The sequence below is a fragment of the Oryza sativa genome, chromosome 8 (genome assembly GCF_034140825.1).
Source record: "Oryza sativa Japonica Group chromosome 8, ASM3414082v1".
NCBI lineage: Eukaryota > Viridiplantae > Streptophyta > Magnoliopsida > Poales > Poaceae > Oryza > Oryza sativa.
Genome location: NC_089042.1, coordinates 23,578,628 through 23,594,305, shown reverse-complemented (window position 1 = coordinate 23,594,305; position 15,678 = coordinate 23,578,628). Strand labels below are relative to the sequence as shown.

The 15,678-nt window shown below is 49.9% G+C and overlaps 2 protein-coding genes across 7 annotated transcripts; one reads left to right on the top strand and one right to left on the bottom strand.

Annotated features, from left to right (window-relative positions):
* Positions 1 to 1,583: 1,583 nt before the first annotated feature.
* LOC9267781 (uncharacterized) lies at positions 1,584 to 7,758 on the bottom strand. Of its 6 annotated transcripts, none has more exons than XM_015795543.3 (11): positions 7,292 to 7,741; positions 6,577 to 6,702; positions 6,348 to 6,464; positions 5,827 to 6,222; positions 5,400 to 5,752; positions 5,151 to 5,250; positions 4,677 to 4,736; positions 4,436 to 4,525; positions 2,815 to 2,940; positions 1,769 to 2,052; positions 1,584 to 1,637 (listed from the first exon to the last, which is right to left on the bottom strand). In XM_015795543.3, exons 1-11 carry the CDS (start codon positions 7,694 to 7,696, stop codon positions 1,616 to 1,618), a joined length of 2,079 nt encoding a protein of 692 aa, XP_015651029.1. In that variant the 5' UTR covers positions 7,697 to 7,741; the 3' UTR covers positions 1,584 to 1,615. The 6 variants fall into 6 exon arrangements, with proteins under 6 accessions (XP_015651029.1, XP_015651026.1, XP_015651027.1 ...); XM_015795540.3 differs by having other exon boundaries at positions 5,151 to 5,271; positions 7,292 to 7,737; XM_015795541.3 differs by having other exon boundaries at positions 4,442 to 4,525; positions 5,151 to 5,271; positions 7,292 to 7,737.
* Positions 7,759 to 13,077: 5,319 nt separating this feature from the next.
* Positions 13,078 to 13,851, top strand: LOC136351601 (formin-like protein 14). The gene has a single exon (XM_066303787.1). The coding sequence runs from the start codon at positions 13,078 to 13,080 to the stop codon at positions 13,849 to 13,851; it is 774 nt and encodes a 257-aa protein (XP_066159884.1).
* The last annotated feature ends 1,827 nt before the right edge of the window (positions 13,852 to 15,678 follow it).

Sequence of the window (15,678 nt, the reverse complement as noted above, 5' to 3'; positions counted from 1 at the left end):
TTACATAACCTTTTCTTTTCTGTCTAGGGGGACTTTAGTACGTGTGACAGTTAATAGGGGAGCATATCTGTATGTATCAGATACATGCATGCTCCAGAATTTCTCTTCAGAGTAGAAGAAAGAAAAGGAAAAGAACAAAATGATAGAGCATGGCACAAAAGATACCCTTTTTAAAAATAGGAGTATCCTTTTGACTAAAAGTTCTTCTAGAAAAATTCGGAATTAGTGAGTGATCAGTGTCAGTGTTAAGATTCAGTAAGGCCCATTAACAGGACGGCCACTAGTGTTTAGTGGGCCAGTGAGGTGCCGCTGTGCAGGCCCACTAGACAGAACCAATTCCCAATTTTGGGTTGTAATAGTAGCCGAAATCTAGAAGATACCGAATCTGGTATGGCTGTAAGCTAATAATGGTCAGTAAGGACCAGAAGAGGGATATGTACAATGTATAAAACAAAACTCATTTTTTCTGTCGCTGTTCGATTAGTTTGCTAGCAATGCAGTTGCTTGCTAGCTGGTGGATGGTAGAGTTCAAAACTGCCAAACATGAAATAGCCGCAGAATTTAAGTTTGGAGTTTGGACTAAATATACTCCAATAATAATAGCTAGTACATGTAGTGTGCTTTTAAGATAGGAGGTTTCTAAGGATCCCTGCATATGATAGCAATGAGGTACCAGGTCTAATAATTTTTTTTTGAAAGAAATCAATACGATATTGTGCTATTTCATTGAATGTAAAGATAAAAAATACAACCTCTAGGTGTAAGGAAAAATACTGTACATGGCTACACAACGCCTATGGTTGATTTGAGAGAAATTCTCCAAGCCACTTGCTCCTGCCATAGCCTAAGTTTGCCTCCTTTATTTTTGCCATAAGGCTTTTTTTTTAATGGAATCAGCACGAGATTGTGCTATTTCATTAAATATAGCGGGAGAAAAGTACAACCCCTAAGAGAAGAAAGAAAAAAAGCTATACATAACTATACGTGTGGAGGGATAAACTCGCTAAGTTTTTTAAGCTCCGGCAAGAACCCAAGTTCGTGTTTCTTCCTTTATTTTGGCCAACAATTTTTGCCATAAGGCAAGGAGCCACAGCCTCCTTTTGCTCGAAAACCGTTGATTTTTTTCTTTCCGGATTTCCCAGAATGTCTAATACTTATATGTATCAGGTCTCGTATATGAATGTTAGACCTAATACCACAGAAGTACAAGGCCTGATACGTATGGATACCAACCTGATACACATTAATCCACAAGAAAAATGGAGGAGCCTCAATGAAGCCTAAACATCCCCAAACAAATTACAACTACGACACCATGGATAGAAAAATATTGTGGCGGATTTCTGTTGATTGAGCTCAGTGAGAGAGAAGCTGTTGTTCAACTGATCATCTAAAAGGGGGAAGATGCCTCGAGCATATCCACCAGCAGGCAGCGATGGGATTCTAACTGATGAAATTTCAAGTGTTAGTTTCAAATGTCACCTTTTTAAATAAATCAAAATAGCAACAATACTTCTCTGTCAAGTTTTAGTTTGTCGGCTCTGACGGTCACTGTAGGTAGGAGGAACACGGAACACCAATTCTTCAGTGGAAAGCAACATGATATATATCACTCTCAACTCTTCATGTGTATTTCCCTTTACAAATGCAAAAAAAAAAAATTCCAGCAATTAGCTGCAAACTTGTGCTACACAAAAAAACAAGCCATTCTGCCCTTCTACAGTGTCCAATCCATACACCGTGGCAGGTCTACGTGGCCAGAAGATACCTGAACCTGAACTCGTACGGCACAACCTGGATAGGCGGCGGCGACGGGCTCCGGCGGCTGGCCTCGACGGCCTCGACGGCGTGCCGCCGCCGCTCGCCGGGCAGCTGCAGGCACACCCAGTCCATGAGGGAGCTCACGTCCTTGGTGAAGTCAAGAAGGTACCAGTGCAGGAGCTTGGGGATCGAGATGCTGGTCGCCGTCGAGACGCCGACGGCGGCCTGCAGGTAGTCCCTCTTGGCTGCCTCCAGCTCTTCCTCGACGTGGCAAGCCGTGTACACCCTCACCTGCGTAGAGAGAAAAATACTCCTATGTCATCAGCATTTCCAATACCAAATGAAATGTAGCCTAGTGGTGGCCGTGTAAAAAATACCATTCTCTAATAAAATCAATACTGGAATACGCTTCTCTTAATAAAATCAACATTTCCAGTGCAGTGAGGAGTTCAGTATCATATTCAGTCTCACAATTTCAGTACTAACATTTTGAAATTTCCGAAAACAAAACAAGTTTTACTGAATTTTGCAAAAAAAGAAAAAAGGAAATCAATTTAACAAAATCTGTTTAAATTTCCGAAACCACCTAAATGTTTATGCAGTCTGAAATAGTAAACCCTGCTCACATTGTAGTGGTCTGCATTTTTACTGCCTAATAGTGATAGCTTTATATTATGCTGAATTCTCACACATTAGTAGTATTCAGTACTCTTCCCTAGACTGCAAGTCTGCAACCAACTTGATTACACCAAACGACTTATATTTGTGCCCTAACAAATATTCCTACTGTACTTTTCAGTACAATTAGTAAAGTGCAGCTTGTTCAACTTTTGCCTTTGCAGCTTGTTATAATCGCAGGCTGCTAGAGTGCTAGCTGGCTAGCTGCCACACAGAGCTTCCCGGCAAATTCATGATGTAGCAGTTGAAAAGATACACACCATAGTACCATACACGTTAACTTTTGTTCCTTTTTTCAATCTGAAGTTAGCTAGCACATGCAGAATGCACACCGAGAGCAGAGAGAAAATTCACCGGCACGCCGGAGAAACTTACCGCCGGCGAAGACCAGCTTCCGCAGGACAGCGCGAATGTCACCGACGGCTCAGGCCAGTCCAGTCCAAAAACCCCTCTCGCCGCCGCCGCCGCGCCATTGCCGGATTTCACCCCCTTCGGGTTCACCTGTCCACAAAGGCATAAACATCATCTTATATCCTCCTCATCTCTTCGCTTATCAAGATTCCTGTTATCCCGTCATATTATACGGAAATTGTGGGGACGCTTTGACTCCCGTGTCGCTCTCTGAGGCGACCCGGGAGGAGAACAGGACTCCCAGCGCTTTTCCCCTCGTCGCCCACCTCGCCGGCGCCGGCGCCGGTGCCGCAGCCGCCGGCGGCGCCCCCACCCACCTCCTCCCTTTTCACCTCCCCCTTTCACCTTTTTCCCTTTCCCATTTCTCCCTTTTCCACCTTTTCTGCTCAGCGCTCGGCGGCTGCTGGCTAGTTGCCCGGTCCTGTAAATCCTCACCGCCGTCGTCGCTTTTCAACTTGCCACCGTTCGAGCAGGTCACCGGAGAGTGCAGGTCCGCTGGGTTGGCGGCAAGGCTTCCTCCTCAGTCCCCTTCCTAGAGAGAGGGCGGCACGGTGGGTCTCGCCTGGCTCCGGCGAGCGACGCAGTGGAGGTGATGTCGACGGCGGGAGCGGCCACGCCCAGTGGCAGTCGGCAAGGCAGGCGCCTATGGCGCCGGTTGGCCGGGGGTGGTGGCAGTGGTGGAGGTTGCCGGTTAGTGGGGCGCTCCGGTGATGGGCATGGTTGCTGTATGGCGGCAAGTTCTCCATCACCGGTGGTCTCAATGGGCGGTGGTGACAGGGGCTAGCCCACCGTTCCTTCCTTTGTCACCGACGGCGTCGCGGACTTGGTGAGTAGCTGTTCTGGATGGAGATGGAGCTAGTCCTCTATCCCCTCCTTCGTCAGCGGCAGACTTGGTCGGCGACAGCGGCGCAAAGGTGGCAGCGGGCTGGGAGTCCGAGAACGGAGTAGGAGTCTGAAGTCAATGGCGGCCCTATGGGCGGCGGAGGCTTAAGAATCCGACGAAGCAAATACAGTTGCTTTCAACTAGTGTCTGGTCGGCTAGTTCTGACCGGAGGACGATGGATGAGGGTGGGCTTCCCGGCTGCCGTGGCATGAAAATGACATCTATGGAGATTCGCAGCGACAACGCACTAGGGGCGGTGGCGACGTTTCAGTTGAGGATGTCAGGATGCAGGGATTTACCGAGGTTGTAGGTTTTCTTGCTTTTTGGTTTTGTGTTCTCCTCTTCGTTGAGGTGTGAGTCTAGTACTCTTGTATCCTTTTGGCTGTGTATATCCCTTGTGGATATAGAGGCCGGATTAATGAAAATCCATTATCTAAAAAAAATCTCTTCGCTTATGTTTACGCTTATCAGCTAAAATTTAAATTTTCAACCTTAAATTTAGAGTTGATTTTGAGGTTTTTTTCATCGAAGTTTATTTTTCAGCTTTTAATTTTAAATCGCTAAGAACATGTATATGATTTTTTTTATTCACAAATTATTTTTCTTTTGCAAATACGCCCGAACGACGGGGCGTCAATCTTTTGTACCATGAAATCGATCAGATAAGTTTTCAGGCACACGGCAATGATGCTAGCATCTTACTCTTACATGCTTTGCATTGTAGGGCAGCCTTAGGATGAAGTGCTCGATCGTCATGGCGCTCAGCACGCGCCCACCCACGTTGATTGTCGCCTGCGGCAGCAAAGAAAAACAGCCAACTCACTCTTGTCAGAGATTTTCTCCATATCACCCTTTTATCTTTTGCTCTCGAGTTGCAGATGCATATGCTGCACGTAATGAATCTAGAGAAAGAAGTAAATGTGGATGGATGGATGGATGGAACCTTGGGCATCATTGCCACCAGCGTTTGTGGGGTGGTAGGTGCTCCATGCTCAAGAAATGCCTGGAGTTGCAGAATAAACAAGCCTGCATTAGTGTTAGATCAGGAGACATGTCACTTTGATCAGATTAATGAATTCTGTCAGGCTTTGCTAGCGAAGACGAGCTGTGGGTCAAAGGATAATGGAGCCAAGGTCGTCAGTTGTTTATGGCTCTGCAGATGATCAAGGAAGCAGGAAGCATTTTGATACTGAGGTTTAAACGTTTAATAACATGACAACATGCAGTCCACAGACATGCCGTGTATGCGCACAAAATTACACATGGCCAGAACTATCTAGGTGTATTTAAGCAAACCTAAACAAGCTTACAACCGTTGGAGATTTCACATCAGTGTAAAAGGGAGCTAATCAAAGTTGTCAATCAATCATGCTGAGGGGAAAAGCAAAGGAGGCCTCAATTATGAGGGACAGCTTACATTCATCATGCAGGAATTGTAGGTGTTGATCCAGAATGCTAACTTCTGCTGATGGGAAAGGCCCACTAGGTCAACTGAAGAGAGCTTCTGGAGCAAGGCCCTGATTTTTGCCAGGTAGACACTAGACAAGATCATTCCATGAACATGATAGGTCAAACAGAAACCAACTCATCACACAGCAGAATCTAGTTTGTAATGACAGATTAGTACAGTAGTAGTAGTAGTTACCCCAGATCAGTGGAAACTCACTTCAATCTCCTGTCAAGAAGGGAGTTGCTGTTGTCAAAAACATTCTGATCGAATGAAGTGGCATCAACTGCTCTGAATTGCTTGTATGGACCAATGTCCCTGCTACCCAATTCCAGGACGCCGTAGGGGTCGCCGGCGCAGGCGGCGCCGTCGGAGCTCTCGCAGGAGCCTGAAACCGACGGAGACGATGATCGGTCCTCATCTTGGTCACTGGAGGACCTCATCTGTGAGAAGATATTCAGTAGGCACGTCAATAGCTCCTCAGACACTTTGTTTGCTTCTGTCGAGATGTTTTCTGAATCAATGACAGTGGTGTCCTCAGTACCTTTCTGATCTTTCACTGCACTAACTGTCTGAAACGAAACAACATTAGCGAGCAAAATAAATTTAAGCACACAAAAACAAAACATTGGGCTAAGTCTTGTACCTGAAAATCGGCACATTTCTCCTCTTCTGGATTACTGCATTTTGGCACGGTTTTCAGAGGGAACCGGCTGTGATCTCTGAAAGAGTTGGTGGTACACGATTGGTTCTCCTTCCCAGGACGATCACCTCCATGGTTCATGGAAGGAATAGTCCTTCTTGGCGTCTGCTTGACATTGGTGACTCGCTTCAGAGACGACCAGCTAGCACTAGCAGCTTGGTCGGGAACTTGGCCATGGCGCGCCGGCGTGCACCGGTCGGTGTCGGAGAAGTACGCGCTCTTCGCCATGGAGATGGTGACAGCCTCCTCGTAGAGCCCTTGCCGGAAGCTGACGACCTGCTCCTCGAGCCGGACGACCTCCTCCTCCAAGACCGCGACCTCGGCGAGGAGCTCCAGCGTCTTGATTTGCACAATTCGGCAAAAAAACAAAATGATCAGGGAGATGAAATCCGATCCGTCTCACAAGCTGGAGCTAAGCTGCAGCCATGGCGATGGCGGCGGCGGCGGCCGGAGCTGGATGTTACCTGAGAAGGCAGGTAAGGTGGAAGGCGAGGGAGAGCGCCGAGTGGCCTCGTGAAGGCGCGCTCCAGAGCTCGGTGGACGTTCTCCTCGTGCCGCAGCTTCTTCCTCAGCTTGTCCACCTGCAACCCAACAAGAAGGCAAAGCGTTCGAACATGCTACTAACTGATTGTGTTTTAGCTGATCAATTCGATCAAAAACTGAATTTCTAGGCAAGGAGAAAAGATAATGTACGTCTTGCTGCAGTGCAATCTTCCTGTCTCTCCTGGATTGGCTCCTGTTCATGATCATCTGGGGCGCCGCAGCATTGGAGGACGACGCCTTCATCGCCGGAATCTTCGAGTTGGGCCTCTCCATCACCTTGATCAGGGCGGAGAAGAAAACAAAATGGACTCGTTTAGATGCAACAAGCGACAGTGAATTAAATACAACGCGGGGCTGCAGGAGCGGGGAGCAATCAAGATACCGAATTTGAACTGCTCTCGACTGGAATGGATCCCCCGGAGCCCATTTCAAAAACTCAGAGCGAAAACCATCCGAATTGGCACGCGAAAGCAACAGGAGTGAGGTGTACAAAACTTGTTGAACACAGAAAGCTCTGCTGAGCTTTGAAGCCGTAGCAATCAACCGCTCCCTCCAAGAACACAAAAAAAGAAAAAAAGGAGCGCAGAACTCGTCTCCCGAAGACACCCCCAAAAGGCCTCGAAACGCAAAGAATTCATGCGCCCATCTCCCATGGGACGCGAAAGGCGGCAGCTTTGTTGCGATCCGAGGAGCACGCAAGAGTCAAGGACGGCAATAGACACACACAAAAAGAAAAAAAGAAAACGTATTGGAAACAACACAAAAAAACGCGAGGAATATCATCATTAGCGCAAACTTTCCGGCGGCCGGAGCCCAAGAAAGGGAGTGGAGTGGGGGGAAGGAATGCAAGGGGAGAGCCACGTACCTTGTCGCTCCTCGGAGGAGCCCTCACGCCGCCGTGCCGCACCGCCGCCGGTGACGTCCTCCTCCCCACGCTGCCACTCATCGCCTCCCCGGCGCCGTGTACATCACCTATCACCACCAGGGTAAGGTTGGGTGGCCACTGGCACGAACGTCCGATCGGCGACGTAGGATCGGAGGAGCCAACCGACGCCGCCGCCGCCGCGAGACGAGGAGGAGCCCAGAATGCGAGGCAGAACCCGGCGGTGAAGTGGTGATCGCGGGTTCGATTCGTCTCGTACTCTCGCGTGATGTTTCTTCTCCTCCTCCGCGTGGGTGGTGGTGGTGTTCGCTTCACTACGGCTTCCTCCGTTTTATTCGCGGCTTGATATCGATCGGTCACGCCAGGTGAGGTCTCCTTTATTTTCATTTTTCTTTGTTTCTCGCCGTGCTGCCGACTTGCGACGCGACGAGGTGGTGGGCGGTGGGATGGCCGAGGCGATCGAGCGATCCACCGGGTCGGTTTGATGGTTTCTGCCGGGCTCGGCTAAGGAATATTGTGATGGGAAGAGCGGGCTGGGTCGGTCAGGTCAGCGGTGGCCGGGACGGGACGGGGGGCCACGCGGTCAATCATGAGCTCGTGGTGGCCTCGCTTTCCACCTTTCCAATATCGCACATATTTTCCCCTTCGCATGGGAAATAGTAGTATAACTTGGGAATATATCTGGATGTGTTTAGTTCGGATTCCTTCCTCCTAATGCGCAAAACGAAATTACGGATTAGCACATAATTAATTAAAAATTGATTAGAAAAATTAAAATAGATTGTAATACGATTTTCTATAATGGCTCTTCTATATTTTTTAAAAAAAACATTTTTTACAAGTTTACGCGTCAAAAATGAGGGATAGAAGTTAGGATAGTGGTCAAAAGAACTCAACCTTAAATGGAAACTTAGGAAGTATTTAATTAAAACGTTAAAAAAATCTTTGAAAAAACAAATATGTATTCTTTGTCCCAAAATACCGAATCTTAGAGATGAATATGGATATATAATATATGTTCAAATTTATTTCTACAATTGGATTATTTTGGGATAGAGTGAGTAGGTAATAACAACCTATAAAGTTGCATGAGCAAACTCAATTTCGTTGCTGAGGTATGAAATTAACAAACTATAGAGGAAAACACTCCTGTTTTTTTTCTTTTTCAGTGTTTCTAATTTTTATATCTCACAAATGAAATTGAGTTTATCCATGTAACTTTGCATAATTGTATAATACTATCTTAGCTATTTGTAAGGCTTTTTAATATATAAAGACTTTTATATCATTGTTTGAGATATAATTTTGGGAAACATGAGAGAAAAAGAAAAAATAATAAAAGGAATAGCGTTCTTCCTTTATGATTTGTTAATTTATATCTCATTAACGAAGTTGAGTTTTTTCATGGTGTGATATTTTTTAGATTTACTTGAGAACTCCTGTAAAAAAGTTTTTAAGTTTTCGTCTAGAATGTGGATTTCACTTTCCACCATATACTTTCCCCACTTGGCACTCCCTGGAAGTAGTAGTCCAGTATTTTTGTTCCTTCCCCTTCTTTTCTTCACTTGCCGTTAGCTGTAGCTGTCTGATCTGACTCTGATCACTGCTCTGTTTGGAAAAAGCTTAGCTGCATATGCTTACGAAGCAATGCAGCTACTACTACAAAACTTTTCCAAGTTGACACGGTGTAAAATAATTAGTGGATGCGAGGCTTACACAAAAAACGCAGCACTCATTTTGCTCCCCTGCAAATTTGGTCGCTGCAGCTGTTAACAAGTTAACACTAGATCAGAGCAAAAGCCGAGGAGTCTCAGGCTCGTCAGGTATATAAAAAAGCTCTGATCTTTTAAAAAGGATCAGCTTGGTTTATAAGTTTACGAGTGTAATGCTATCCAAATGGTCGGTTTAGACGAGTGTGCTGCTGCTTCCATGATGCATCGCATACGCAAAGGCCGGCTCTGCCATGTGAGGAGTTCATCTTTTGCAGTGCTATCCTGTTCATTCAACGCACAGCACATCGTCAGAGACTTTGCGAAAAAGACAGGGTCGTGACGAAGTGTTGTGTGTGTGTGTGTGTATGCAGAGAAGCTGGGCATCACGTCGCCCTGCAAAATTACAAGCGAGCAGGAACACGGAGGTAGGTGAAAAGCGTGTGGGGGGTTTTTAATTTTTTGCTGCAAAATGATCCGTATTTATCGGTCGTTTCCTACGCAGAAATGGCAGTATAGTACTGTACTAGCTGTAGTTCTTGTCGACCTTACAAAAAGCTTCTGCATTTGTGGACTGTCACTAAGCTAATCACCCCGTTGTTTTGGAAAACAATGTTAACTAGTTAATAACAAAAATAGTTTCAGAACGCCCGGTCGTTCTGCCCCGGGGGCGACGCGGGTGGCGATCCCCACCAAACCCCCCCCCACCCCGCCTCGCCGCTGCCCGAGCCACCGCCGGCAAAGCCAAGCGGCTGCAAGGACGGAGGTGGTGGAGCTCTCTCTCCCTCGCTCACGGTTAAGGCGGTCGGGGCGCCGGCAAGATGGAGCTCAGGGCAAGGCGCCGAAGCCGAGGAAGAGCCGATGGCAGCATCCAGATTTGGCACCGGGATGCACGGATCTGGTCCCCCCATGGCCAGATCTGTTGCTCCAGGCGGCGGAGAGCCAGGTCAGCGAGTTGGCGGCGTCGGTGGCGTGGAGTTGGCGGCATTGGCAGATAGAGTTGGCGGCCTCGGCGGTGTGGAGGTGGCGGCGGGGGCGGCGGCAAGCACGATAGCGTCGGAGGCATGGGTGGCCGCGGCAGGCATGGAGGCGCGACTGTTGTGGCCGCCGGCGGGCTGTGGCAGGCCGGCGGCTCGAGGCGGGTCGCCGGTGCGAGCGGGCCAGCGAGTGGACGTCGGTGGCAGGCGTCGGAGGCTGCGGATCCGAAGGAAGCTGCAAAGGTGGAGGATGGCGCGCTCGCAGCGGCCTTCTTCACGATGGCGGGGTGGCGATGGTGGCGGGGTTGGTGGTGGAGCGACAGCGGCGGTGGTGGAGGCCAGGGGGCGGAGAACTAGGGCTGTGGCGGCTGTGGCTGTGGTTGTTGTGGCGACCGTGGCCGTGCCTACGGCGAGAGGAGGCACGACGGTCTCGGACAGCTAGCCAGGGGCGTGGTAGACGGCTACATCTGACCAGCGCAACAGCAATTGGAGGAGGGGTCGGAGGTCGGCTCGGCGCAACCGATGGCAGCGGAGGTCGGCATGACGCAAGGAGGCGCGGCCGGCAGCGGTGGAGGCCGGCTTGGCGCGGCCGGTGGCGGGAGGCCGGATTGGCTCGATGAGGCACGTCCGGTGGTGAAGAAGGCCGACGTGGCGTGATGAGGCGTGGCCGGTGGTGGAGGAGGCGACCACGGTGCGAGGAGGAGCTGCTGGTGGGTGTGGCGCGGTCTACGACGCACGACGGCTAGCCGGCGGGGGGCGCCGGTGCAGGGGTCCCACATGTCGGCGGAGGTTGGGCAGTGGTGGAGCATCGGTGCGTTAGCCGTGGACTCGCAAGTGGTGAGCGGCAGGTGAAAACCCAACCCGGCCTTGGCCGGACCGACAACGATAGAGCTCGAGTGTCATTCCCCCTCCTAAGGGCGTTGTCGTGCCGTCTCACCCCTCAAGGGTGGTTGCCGGGCGAAAGCCTAGTCTTCTCTCTTTTGAAACCTTGGTGGACGGTGGCGGTGGTTTTCGTCACTTCTCTCCTTGGAGTTGTCATTTAGGCATCCCCTTGCTGAAACCACTCGAGCAATTGGTGCAAGCACACTCTAGATTTTTCATCCTCTTGTGGTGGCGTCCTAGTTTCTACAAGTTGACTACGTCGGAGGGCCTAGGGGGAGAGGTGCTCCATCTTCTCTCTCACCCTCTCTCCCTAAATCCTGAAGACGTGGATAGAGTTGGGCTTTGTGGTGGTTGTAAGAGCGTTTTTTGGGCGATCTCGTTTGTGTTCCGTTTTTAGCCTAGCGGCGGTCGGTCACGCTTAGCGGCGATCGGTCCGGTGCTAGCCTTCTCCCGGACCTGTGTGTTGGTGCTGTTGGTGTGTGGGTGGTGGTATATTTTTTATTTTTTTCTGGTTACGATCTTGCAGGGTTATAATTTTATAATTGTTTTCTGCTCTATCAATAATCGCACCGTCTCATGTGAGTCGTTAAAAAAAACTAGTTAATAACATTATTTTTTTTTGGTTAGTGTCTGAAGAAGATTAAAGGAAGCTGGGAGTGAAGAGATGGTGATTTTTCGGCGCGACCAGGGGTGGATATAGTTGCAGGACAGCTAGAGCTATAGCTCTACTCCTATTGCCCAAATATCCATAGAATCATACTTTAAAATTTAAAAAGCCCAAATATCCATAGAAATCATACTTTAAAATTTAAAAAATAGAAGACAAAAGATAAATTTATTTAGATTATACTAGTTCAGCCCTACTATGAGCATATTCTGGCTCCTCCACTGGCTGGGACGGTGGTGAAGAAATGTCTGGACTAATTTTATAGGCCGTGTTTGGTTCACCCCCAACTACCCTAAACTTACAACTTTCCATCACATCACATCACATCCAAAATTTTTCTACACACATAAACTTTTAACTTTTTTTTCAAACTTTCAACTTTCCCTAAACTTCCAATTTTTTTTAGGAACTAAACACACCCATAAGATTGAGGGAAGGTAAAATATTCTCAATAAACATAGTTGTTAATATTACAACGTGTCCTGCGAACGAATAGAACTTTACGTCGTCCAAATCCAAATCAAAGCATGTATACGTCGGGTTGGCTATCAGCAATGCACTAGAAACCGGCTTCACACATAAAATGTGCCTCGATTCGACACGCTCGCCATTCTTACATTGGAGAGATGGCGATGGTGATGATGATGTATACAAAGCTTTTGTGCCCGGGCACATGAGATGAGAGTCGCGGAGCTGGCAAGTAACAACGTTTCTTCTCGTTTTGATAGCCAAATTGGCCAGTTTGTCTCGACAAAATTTCTTCCCGAACTGACACTGTCCATGTGACGTGGTCCACGTAGTCAGTGGCGCGTAACCCTACCAATCTTCGGTGTGGAATGAAGCAGATTTCCTATATACGATCCATGATCCATCGGTGGCACTTTTTTTTTTAACGACTCGTACGAGACGGTGCGAAGTTTTATTGATAGAGTAGGAAAAAATTACAAGATTATAACTCTGGAGAGTCGTAACCAGAAAAAAGAAAAAAATATACCACCACCCACACGCCGACATCGCCAACACACACGCCTAGGAGAAGGCTAGCACCGGATCGGCCACCGCTAAGCATGACCGACCGTCACTAGGCCAACAAAGGGGCACAGACGAGATCGAAACCACGGCTGACGCACCGATTGCTCCACCACCACACAAGCTTTGCCGACATGTGGGACCCCTGCACCAGCGTCCCCCGCCGGCCAGCTTTCGTGCGCCAAAGACCGCGCCACACCCACCGACAACTCCTCCTCTCACCTAGGTCGCCTCCTCCACCACCGGCCGCGCCTCTCTGCGCCAAGCCGGCCTCCTCCACTGGACGCGCCTCTCGCGCCAATCCGGCCTCCCTCCATCGGCTGCGCCTCTCGCGCCAAGCCGGCCTCCATCTCTGCCGCCCGCGCCTCTCGCGCCGAGCCGGCCTCCGCTGCCATCAGCTGCGCTTCTCTGCGCCAAGCCGGTCTCCAACCCCTCCACCGAACGATGCCGCGCCGACCAGATGCAGCCGTCTCCCACGCCCTCGGCTAGTCAACCGAGGCCGCCATGACTCCGGTGACCGCAAACACGGTCACCACCACCGCAGCCGCTGCTGCCGAACACCCAGCCACCTCGCACCCGACTCCTTCCCTGCCGCCGACGTCGCCACCGCCTCCAGAGTCGCAGCCGCCGTCGTCGCTGCCACCGACGCCAACCACCGCCTCCGCAAACTGCTGCTGCGCCGTCGTCCTCCAACACCGAGCAGCTAGCTGCCCGACTCCATGTCTTCCGTCGCCGCCGCCGCCAGTTGACACAGCAGCCACCACATCCACGACCGCCGCCGCCATCGCCAACTGCCGCCGCCGCCGCCGTCACCACACCGCGGCTGTCGTCGCCAACTGCTGCCCGCGTCCAGATCCGGCTGAGACCGCCATCGCCACTTGCCGCTGGCCAACTGCCGCCACCACCATCGCCACACCACCGCCGCCGTCGCCAACTGCCGCCACCCTCCAGACCCGGCCGAGAGGCGCGGATCTGGGGGGCACCACCGCCGCAGCCGCCAGGCACCGCGCCGTCGCAGCCACGGGACCGCCGCCGCCGCCTCCGCGCCCTCGGCCAGCTCCGTCCCCGCCGCCATCGCCATCCCCGCCGCCTTCAGCCACCGCCGCCCAGCACCGCGCGCCCCCGCCGCCTCGCTGCCTGGGGTCGGAGCTCGGCCTCCCGCGCCGGACCCGGACAGGAGGGTTCCGGATCCGGCCATCCCGCCGCCTCCACGCGCATCACCACCGCCAGCGGCTCGGGATCCATCCCCCCGCACCAGATCCGCGCAGGAGAGCGTAGGAGCCAGCACCGCCTTCTCGTCGTCGGCCCGGTCGCCCATCTCTTCAACCGTCGTCGGCACCGCCACCTCGCCGAAGCCATGTGCCACCGTCGAGCTCGACGTCGCAGCCGCCGAAGTCGCCGCCCCGAAGCTAGGTCGGGGTCGTGGGCTCCGAACGCCGCGACCTCGGGGGGAGGAAGCCCCACCGCCGCCGTCCTTGCGGCCGCGCGGTTTCTGGCGGCCCGCTCGGGCGGCGGCGAGGTAGAAGGAGGGCGGTGGGGGTGGCACGGCGGCGGCAGCTGGGTTGCCTCCCGTGTCGCCCCTGCCCTGGAAGCGACGCGGGGGCAAGAAACGGCAATCCAAGAGCCATCGGTGGCACGTATGTATATGTATGCCTCTCGTAACTGTTAGCATTGAAATGTATTATGAGCAGTCGCATTCGAATTCGAATTCAAATTCAAATTCGCATGCAATGCGATCTCAAGTGCATTACTGAAACGACAGTGTTGCACACTTGCACACATGACTACATGAGCGGTCAGGTTTATTTTCAAGAAGAAACAGAGTGCCCATATCCTACTGCGACGTTCATCGGTCCTGCTTTAAGTGCTGTCGATTAGTTTAAACAGTGATTAAATAGAGGGTCACTGCTGGCCATTAGTTTAAGCAGATTCATTCAAACTTGGGACCGTCCAAGACACGACAGAGCAGCAATGGGGGCTTTGTTATGCCGGTGTGAATATGCATCAGAGATTCAGAGGCCAAGAAGAAGACAAACTCCCTCTCCTAACCCCTGGAATCCAAAGCTCAAAAGCATCAGCAAGTTCAAATCATCTTTCAACTAACAGTGACACTGGACCAGCAGTTTTGAGCAAAACACCCATATGAATTCATTAACTTAGTGTTGTGGAGTAACCAACCTGGCTTGTTGTTACTCTTGTTTGCAAATCATAATGGGAAGATGCATCACAATATTTTAGTACTACTCCCCAACAAAACCTTTCTTTGGTTAATCTTATAAGTAACTAAAGCTGCTTAAGACTGCTTCCTGTCGTGCCTAATGACATTTCTAAACGTGTGGTTGGCGCTCGTTTTTCAAACGGGTTGGTTGTACTCATGTGACCTCGCTTTTGCTTTGCTGCCCAATTGCTATAGTAGCATATACTACTAAGTATTATATTAAAAATCGTCAGTAAACTGGAAGCAGATGTGTCTTTTACATAGAGTTAAACATCAAACAGAGGAAAAGGGTTAGTATAGATTTATGGCATCAGTTCAACAGAGATGATTGTACATCACCCCCCAAGTCCATAACAGAACCCCCTATTCAGGTTTGTAGCACAGTTTTCAACAAGTAACTTTGACTTATTACTCCCTATTAGTTAGCTAAGGGGGTGTTTAGATCCAGGGGTGTAAAGTTTTGGCGTGTCACATCGGATATTATATAAGGTGTCGCATATGGGGGTCTTCGGACACTAATAAAAAAACTAATTACAGAATCCGTCAGTAAACCGCGAGACGAATTTATTAAGCCTAATTAATCCGTTATTAGCATGTTTGCTGAAGCACCACATTGTCAAATTATGGAGTAATTAGGCTTAAAATATTCGTCTCGTAAATTAGTCGCAATTTGTGTAATTAGTTATTTGTTTAGACTATATTTAATACTTAATATATGTGTTCAAACGTTTGATGTGACAGGGTGTAAAATTTTGGGATGGGATCTAAACGAGGTCTAACATTTTGTTTTGGACATATTTCAAGGCAAGATTTAAAAAAGTTTGAGCCTCAAATCTAGCTCTAGATATTTAGATTGGATGCTTGTATATAATGGGATTAATTTGTCT